Source organism: Diabrotica undecimpunctata, chromosome 3 (genome assembly GCF_040954645.1).
Source record: "Diabrotica undecimpunctata isolate CICGRU chromosome 3, icDiaUnde3, whole genome shotgun sequence".
NCBI classification, from domain to species: Eukaryota; Metazoa; Arthropoda; class Insecta; order Coleoptera; family Chrysomelidae; genus Diabrotica; species Diabrotica undecimpunctata.
In genome coordinates this window covers 17,802,819-17,811,021 of record NC_092805.1, presented here as the reverse complement: position 1 = coordinate 17,811,021, position 8,203 = coordinate 17,802,819, and the positions used below count along the sequence as shown (strand labels likewise).

At 33.3% G+C, this 8,203-nt stretch overlaps 1 protein-coding gene across 1 annotated transcript in view; it reads right to left on the bottom strand.

Annotated features, from left to right (window-relative positions):
• Positions 1-1,811: 1,811 nt before the first annotated feature.
• The window catches only part of LOC140436494 (annexin B11-like), a 58,030-nt gene continuing 51,638 nt past the window's right edge, over positions 1,812-8,203 (bottom strand). Inside the window, exon 8 of the mRNA XM_072525361.1 lies at positions 1,812-5,534. Coding sequence (XP_072381462.1) covers positions 5,478-5,534 — 57 coding nt within the window. The 3' untranslated portion in view covers positions 1,812-5,477. The remainder of the gene's footprint in view (positions 5,535-8,203) is intronic.

Genomic DNA, 8,203 nt, shown 5'->3' with positions numbered 1-8,203 from the left:
AGAAACGAAAGACAACAAAGAACAAACAAACTGGACCTACAAAAACTGAAGATTCAGGAATGTAAAGAGAAGTTCGAAGAAGAAGTCGCAAATGAGTTAAGGACACAACTGACGGACTGACTAAGAACTGCACTCCATAGGGGGCAAATAAAATAATATCAAAACAACACAATAACAAGAAGAACACGGAAAAGACGAATATATTTGAAGTCGCAAGACGGAAGGCAGACAAGATATGTAAAAATAAAAAAGAACCTATGAAAATGGACAAATAGAAAAAAATTAAAAAAATTTCAAAATCAACGAAATTAGAGGGGCTTACGAATACCTAAAGAAGATAAAATTGGGAATAAACCTCAAACAAGTATATGTATAGATGAAAGTGGGCAAATAATCACTGACCAACAGAAAACTGGAAGCAATATTTTCAGACCCTACTTGGTACACAAGTAAACAAGGAAGATGAAATGGGTCTTCTTCCCGGACATACATATATGTCCGGGAAGAAGACCCATTTAGACTTTATACATAAAGTATAAAGTTTCTTGAACTCCTAAGCGGAGCATAGACCTTCAGTGAAAACGCGCCATCGAGTTCTATTTTGCGCTAAGACATTCACCTCATTCCAAGACTTTCCTTGACCTCTTATTTCGTAAATGATGGATCTTCTCCAAGTTTGTACTGGGCGACCTCTTTTTTATCTTCCTTGAGAGATTCCACTCTAGGGCAATCTTTGCAATACTGGAATTATTTTTTCTGAGTGTATGACCAATCCAACCCCTATTTCTGGAATTTATTTGATGTTCTACCCTTCTTTCTGCTTCGTTCTGCTCTACGGAATGGAAGCATGGACACTGACTGTTGCATCTATGAATCGAAAGAAGCTTTCGAAATGTGGTGTTATAGGCGCGTCTTATATATCCTGGGTTGACAGAGTTACTAATGTGGAGGTCCTGCGTAGAATGGGGAAAGAATGTGAAATTCTCGTGACCGTCAAAACTAAAAAGTTGGAATATCTAGGGCATGTAATGAGAAATCAAGAACGTTACGGCCTTCTCCAGCTGATTCTCCAAGGGTAGGTAAATGGTAAGAGAGGACCGGGAAGAAGATGCATTTCCTGGCTTCAAAATTTACGAAAGTGGTATAACACGACTACCACTGAACTGTTCCGCGCTGCAATAAACAAAGTAAAGATAGCCGTGATGATCGCCAACACCCGGAACGAATAGGCACTTTAAGAAGAAGAACACCCTTCTTTGTTCGGTCAGGTTTAGTAATCTTCGTTTCTGATGATGTTAGGCCAGAAAATACGGCCAAATTTCGGATAGATACAAGAGAATACTTCTGTCAAAACAAAATAATCCAAAATGCGTTACTTTAAGGCCTACACCTGCCATTGTTTACGTCTCCCACATAGTTTATTGAATTTTAGTATAGGTGAAGGTTTGGGCATTGCTCTTTCCTTAGATTGAAGTTTACTTAGACTTCTACGATTACGTAGGATGTTTAAAATATAGTGGGGTCACCAAGCGACGCTAAGTCTGTATTGTATAATACACAAATAAGTAATCCAGGGACAATTCTCTAGTCAAGCGCCCCTAGACGAGAAGCAAGTGGCACGGTATTTTTCCTTATCGTGTTTTCTTCTATTAATTATCCGTTAATTTCTCTAATCTATATATTAAAAAAAAAGACAATAATTCCTTGTGGAACATCAGCTGTTCATCAGGGAAGCTTTTCGATGTTGTTTCATTGACCCTTACTCTTAATCTTAATCTCACGTAGATGTTTATAAAGACAAAAACTACAAATCATGCAACAATAATATATTTATTTTAAAAATGAGTAACAGAAATATTCCTTACATGAATTTTAAAATTTGAAACGTTTAAATTTAACATTTAACATTTAAATTTAACATTTAAAATTGACTGTAAAATTTAAATGATAAAATGGTACCCTGAAATAAAAGGACAATACTTATATACTTATCATTTTTTTATGAATAAAGTTAACACATACTTAAAATAATCTCTATTAGTAAATGAGTACAATTAAAAAAAAATCTCAAACCTCGCCAGAAATAATACTTGTTTAGTCAATGTACTCAATTAGAAATCTCAAAATTTAATACGAAATGTTTTCCTACCATCACCTTAAAGGTATGTATTAAAAAAAATATTTTTAGTTTGTATATAATGTAAACATAAAATAACAAACATATTCGACCAAAATCCCGTCTGGCTTTCATTATAGGGTTTGCTAAAAACATAGCACGTTACATTTATTTTCTCCATATAATGTTACTAGTAAAACCAGAGAATACAGTCAAGCTTTTTTATTAATTGAGGGCTTTCATTTGGCACGTACTTTGAAACGTAAGTTGAGTGATGATTATTTTTATATTACTATAACTACAGTATACGAGGTGTGCCTAACAAATAACGAGACTGACTAATTGCTAAATTTTACATGAAATTTGGAAAAACCACTACGGAAACATCTAATTTATTGAAAAAATGATATGACAATGAGTGTTTGTGGCGTAAACGACTTTTTTGATGTTGTAAACGTTTTTAGGGTCACCAAGAAGACTTAGAAGATGATCCACACCCGGGTTATCCTTCTACACCAAAAACGAGTGAAAATATCGAAAAAATCAGTGATTTGGTTGGATTTGACCATCAAAGTATTCGTGTGGTTATTTATATTACCGAAATTGACAATTTAAACATGCAAAAGGTATTCCGCTTTGTCTGTCAAGAGGGTTTACAGCAAGTCAAGCAAGTACATGATTCCAGTATTGGATCTTCCACCCTATTTGCTGGACTTTGCAGTGCAGCTTTTTTCTGTATCCTAAAGTGGAATCTGAATTAAAAGACTCAAGCATTTAACTTTCATGAAGTAGTGGAAGAGAAAACGGTACGCGTCCTGAAGGATCTGACAAAAGAAGACTTCCAAAGTTTTGGACAATGAAGATTGGCATGGAATATCGTAAGAATAGAGGTAGGATGTATATTAAAGGTAGGTAAATATGATTGTATCAAGATAAAATATTTTACAGCATCTTGCTTCTTTAGCAGTTTCCTCTTTTACTCATATTTAATCAATCGTTGATGGCTCAAGTTGTCGAAAGAATGATAACAATGTGATCATTCAGATTTGCATAAAACACAACGAAAAGGAAGTAATAAAATATGCTCATCCATAAGCCTTGCAAATCAATCACCTTCACGAAGTCCCTTTTTTTCCAATAACAGTACCATCGTTGAAGTTTGATTCCGTAATGACTCCAAAATACTCATTTACCGTTGGTATAAAATATAAGTTTGGCCCAAAATGTTTTGTAACTACAACTTTTTTAAACGTTCAGTTTTTAAAAGTCAGACGGAACCAAATATTATACTTCAGGAGTAACATTCCCTTTCAAACATCAATTTCGACTTCACTTCAGTAATAGACTAGCACCATCACCAAACAAGCCAAAAAATTGATTCTAAAAATTCCAGAACTATCGCCTATATTCGTTTTCACAATTCAGGGATCATTTGGGAAGCCATTGTGGTCGAAAAACGCCCCGATTGTCCCACTCGACTATCTTCAACATGGAGACCTTTATTCAATCACAATCAAAACCCCCTCATCCTTCCGTAAATCTAATTTTGGTTATAAACACTTTACCATCGTCAGTACAAAAGTACTAAAAGGTTCTAGTGAACGTAGTAGGCACGTTAGATGAGGATTTAAGAGACTGAGGCGCCGTAAAAACCCCGATGAAGACTCCAAAGAGAGACATGAAAGCTCGCCGTAACACACTAAGTGATACAAGTATTAGTTTTTGTTGTAATTTGTTAAAATTGTTGAGATTTCATCTAATTATATACTTAAAATACAATGGTAGAAAAACATTTGCCTTGTTAACACAAACAAAAAGGCATTTTACTTATAATTACATAGTTTCTGAAAAATTAACTAGTTATTTACCAAGCCAGGACATACGAAAATATTTGGCAACATTAGGCACTTTAAAAAGCGTAAATAACCACACTGAGATTAGAAGACTCTATAGCCTTTAATAATGAAGCAACATTTAGACTATTCCTCTGATCCATGCATATGTTAACGGATATTATCATAGTTCTTGACTGTTTGTTGACAATTATTATTATTAACTTACTAGACCTGAGCTTCTGTCTGCCCGTTTATCTCTACATAGACTGTAAACGATTTGAATTTCTAATAACATTGAAATTCGACTAATCAAGATCGAGAAGTACTGTCACTGCTGTCTACTAAGCACAGTGGAAGCATTCCCCAGTGGAAATGTTCAAACATTTTCCTCTAATTGACAAAATGTACTTTTTGTTGATTTATTTACCATTATTTTGACGAGTATCTCATTACCTTGGTATTTTTTCTCGTTAAGTTGTTAACATTAATAGACATTTTGATCATATCACGAGCGCAAGTGCAGAAGCCATGTTGAAACCGCGACAATGCAATCGTTTCGTAATGTTTTTATCAACAATGGTTGCGAACGCAGTATTATCTCCACAATTAAATCAATCATTAGCAAAAATCTCTGATGTTGTTTCACTTATTTATGAAGTAAGCCTATTTATGAAGTAAGTTTCACGTATTTACGAGGTCCATTATTGATTAGGTCAATCGATTTTTACTTGCGGAAATATATTAATTAACAAAAATATTATTATAGTGTATAATCAATAAGACCATTTAATATTTTAAGGCTAAAAATGACAAATGTATGTACTGAATAGTATTTAATACAAATAAAACATTGTAGGAATAGTAAAGATTTAAAAAAATTATTTGCTAATTGTGGCATTTTTTTTTATTTTCTATTTCTTTTTTCTTAATAACTATACTTCCTTTATTTTTTTTAAATGATAATTTAATGTGATGTTTAAATGACCATTGACAGAAGGAGTGTAGTAGATGCGATAAGGCGAAGAAAAGCTTATTTGAATTACCGGTGATAAATGAAAAGTAAAAATAAGAATTTTGCATAGCGATTGACAAGTTAATTAAATGGCATATAACTAAAATTGGTTCTACAATTATTTTTTAGATTCAAGTATCCGATGTTTGATAAGAATTAGTTGTCCGATGTGCAAAACGCACAAAAAATAAATCCAACTGTGACTGAGTGACTCAATAACACAAATTCTTCTGAATTATTCGCGAATTATCTGCTCCTGCTGTTATATTTGCAGACAAATCGCACGGAAGGGGCTTAATCTAAACGTTGCTTATACACTAAAACCTCTTGATATATTCTAGAAATCGTTAATAACTTTTTTCTTGATCTAAAATCCACAACCCTAACAATTTTTTAATTAAAAATGTGCTACTTCGCTGTATTTTGAAAATAGTACGTAATAAGTGCAGTAATATAAAACATATATATTTGCATATATGAAAATAGTTTCAAGTTTTCTTTGGCATCTATTTATTTAGTATTCTCCAATCAAAGCCAGTAGACATTTCTTGTAATCGCCGGAAGCTTCTCCCTATAAAAAAATACAGATTGTTAATAAAATGCAACTTTGACCCTATTATATCACAGATACACACAGGTATATATATATATATATATATATATATATATATATATATATATATATATATAAATACTGGATATTAGTGACTGTCAATATAAACAAACAACACAGTTTATTAGGGTTGCAGTCAGAAAATTGGCCGGGATGTTAATGAAACACTCTTATGACTTTTTGTCTAGCTTTCGGAATGGTTTTATTCCGTTTTCAAGACACTGCAATAAGAAAAAAAATGTAAATATTTATAAAATATCACAAATCTTCAGTGCAACTTACTAGTCGTTGAGATTATTTGTAAAAGCATAGACACTCAACATTAATAACACATATATAAAATATAAAATAGTGGACAAAATACATTTTAAAATTCTTTAAAATTTAGGTACAGATAGTAAAAATTTAGTTTGTCATCTTTTACTGGTGTGTTTTAACTCTCTCTCTGTTCTCTATGTGTCAGAGTTATAAGTGTAGAACTTTAATAATAAATAAAAACAATAAATTAGTATAACAAAAACATCTGTAAGGTAAAGAGATCTAAGCGATAAGTTTAACAGGTGCTGCGTGATGGTCAACAACGACACGATGATTTAATTAAGTTAATTATGTATTAGTGTTATGGTAAAGAATAAATTTGTACAAAAACTTTATGATCTTTTTACATCTTTTACTTTTATGTTGATTTTCTTAGAATAATGCCTACAGTTACTAAACCGAAGAGGAAAACCTAGCAATAAAAAATCATGGCAATTACCGCGAAAGCTCAATTTTGAACAGCATTTACTCAAAATTTACTTTTTGTCACTTATACCCCTTTACTTCTAGGGTACTCATATATATATATATATATATATATATATATATATATATATATATATATATATATATATATATATATATATATATACGAGGCGTGTTTTGGAATTAAAAAAAGACGTGCAAAGATATGGCAATAATTTTAGTTTTACATGAAAGCCTGTACCTTAATCTACTTTTCTACACAATTTCCGTGAATATTGAGGCACTTGTCATAACGTGGCACCAGTTTTTGAATACCCTCCTGATAAAATTCTGCCGCCTGACTTGTTAACCACTGCATCACAAATGTTTTGACTTCGTTATCGTCTTGAAGACGCTGACCGCCCAGGTGTTTCTTCAAGTGCTGGAACAAATGGTAGTCGCTGGGCGCCAGATCAGGGCTGTATGGAGGATGATGATCTAGAGTTTCCCATTTAAATGATTTGATGAGATCTTTGGTCTGATTAGCCACATGTGGACGGGCATTGTCATGCAGCAAAACGATACCCTTACTCAAATTGAAACGTGTTTTGTTCTGGATTGCACGACGCAGATTTTTCAATGTCTCACAATAAGACGCTGCATTGATTGTCTCATTACGAGGCAGAAACTCCACTAGCAATACTCCTTTTCTGTCCCAAAAAACTGTGCACATGATTTTCCGGGCAGAAATTGTTTGCTTAAACTTCACTCTTTTGGGTGATGATGAATGTCGCCATTCCATGGATTGTTGTTTCGATTCTGGTGTGACGTAGGCCACCCACGTTTCGTCACCAGTAACAATTTGGTCTAAAAAATCTTCACCTTCACTGTGGTACCGCTCAAGGAAAGTCAATGCACTGCCTAAACGTTGGGTTTTGTGCAAATCCGTCAACATTTTTGGAACCCAACGTAAACACAATTTCCGGTAATTCAAGTTCTCGGTAACAATGCGATACAAAACACTACGAGAATACTGAGGAAAGCAGTCGGACAATGATGAAATTGTAAAGCGTCTGTTTTCTCTCACCTTTTCGTCCACTTTCTGCACCAAATTTTCATTAACGACCGAAGGACGCCCACATCATGCACATTTGTGCGGCCATCTTTAAATGCTCTCACCCATTTCTTTACCATTCCATCACTCATAATGTATTGTCCGTAAAATTCAACGATCTCACGATGAATATCGATCGGTTTTAAGCCTTTAGCACTAAGAAATCGTGTAACAGCCTGTACTTCACAATCAGCGTGACTCACGATTGTTGGAGGCATCTTAAACACTGGAGTAAACAAATATACAATGAAGAATCAGACTGTAATGGCGTCAGTGCGTAGACAAGAGATGTAGGTAACCAACGCTCATGCGCGGACCGCCGACCGTAGCGCTGCGGCGGCGGAATCGCAAAACGGTACTTACTTAAAAAACATGCCTCGTATATATATATAAAGTAGTTAGGTATTATTGACTGACACGTTATGTAAAATAAAGTTTTATTTTGAGGTTGCAGTCATTAATAGGGCAGGAAAGTAAAACTCTTTGTTCTTTAATCAAGCTTTCGCAAAATTTATTTGCTTCTTCAGGATATGCTAAAATATGGTAACAGTAAATACAACGAAATTAGAACTAAATAGCATTGTATAAAACTAGTAAAAAAAAAAAAACTTACAACATGAGGTTAATCCATTAAATTTTCAAATTTGCAAAACATTAAAACTTAACTTATTTTAAAAATTATACAGTTATGTAAGTACAATATTCCAATTTAATTTAATTTTGTAAAAATTCATTTTGACATTGATTGTTTGATTTATGTCAGAAAGATACTCGTTTCTGTTTATTATAT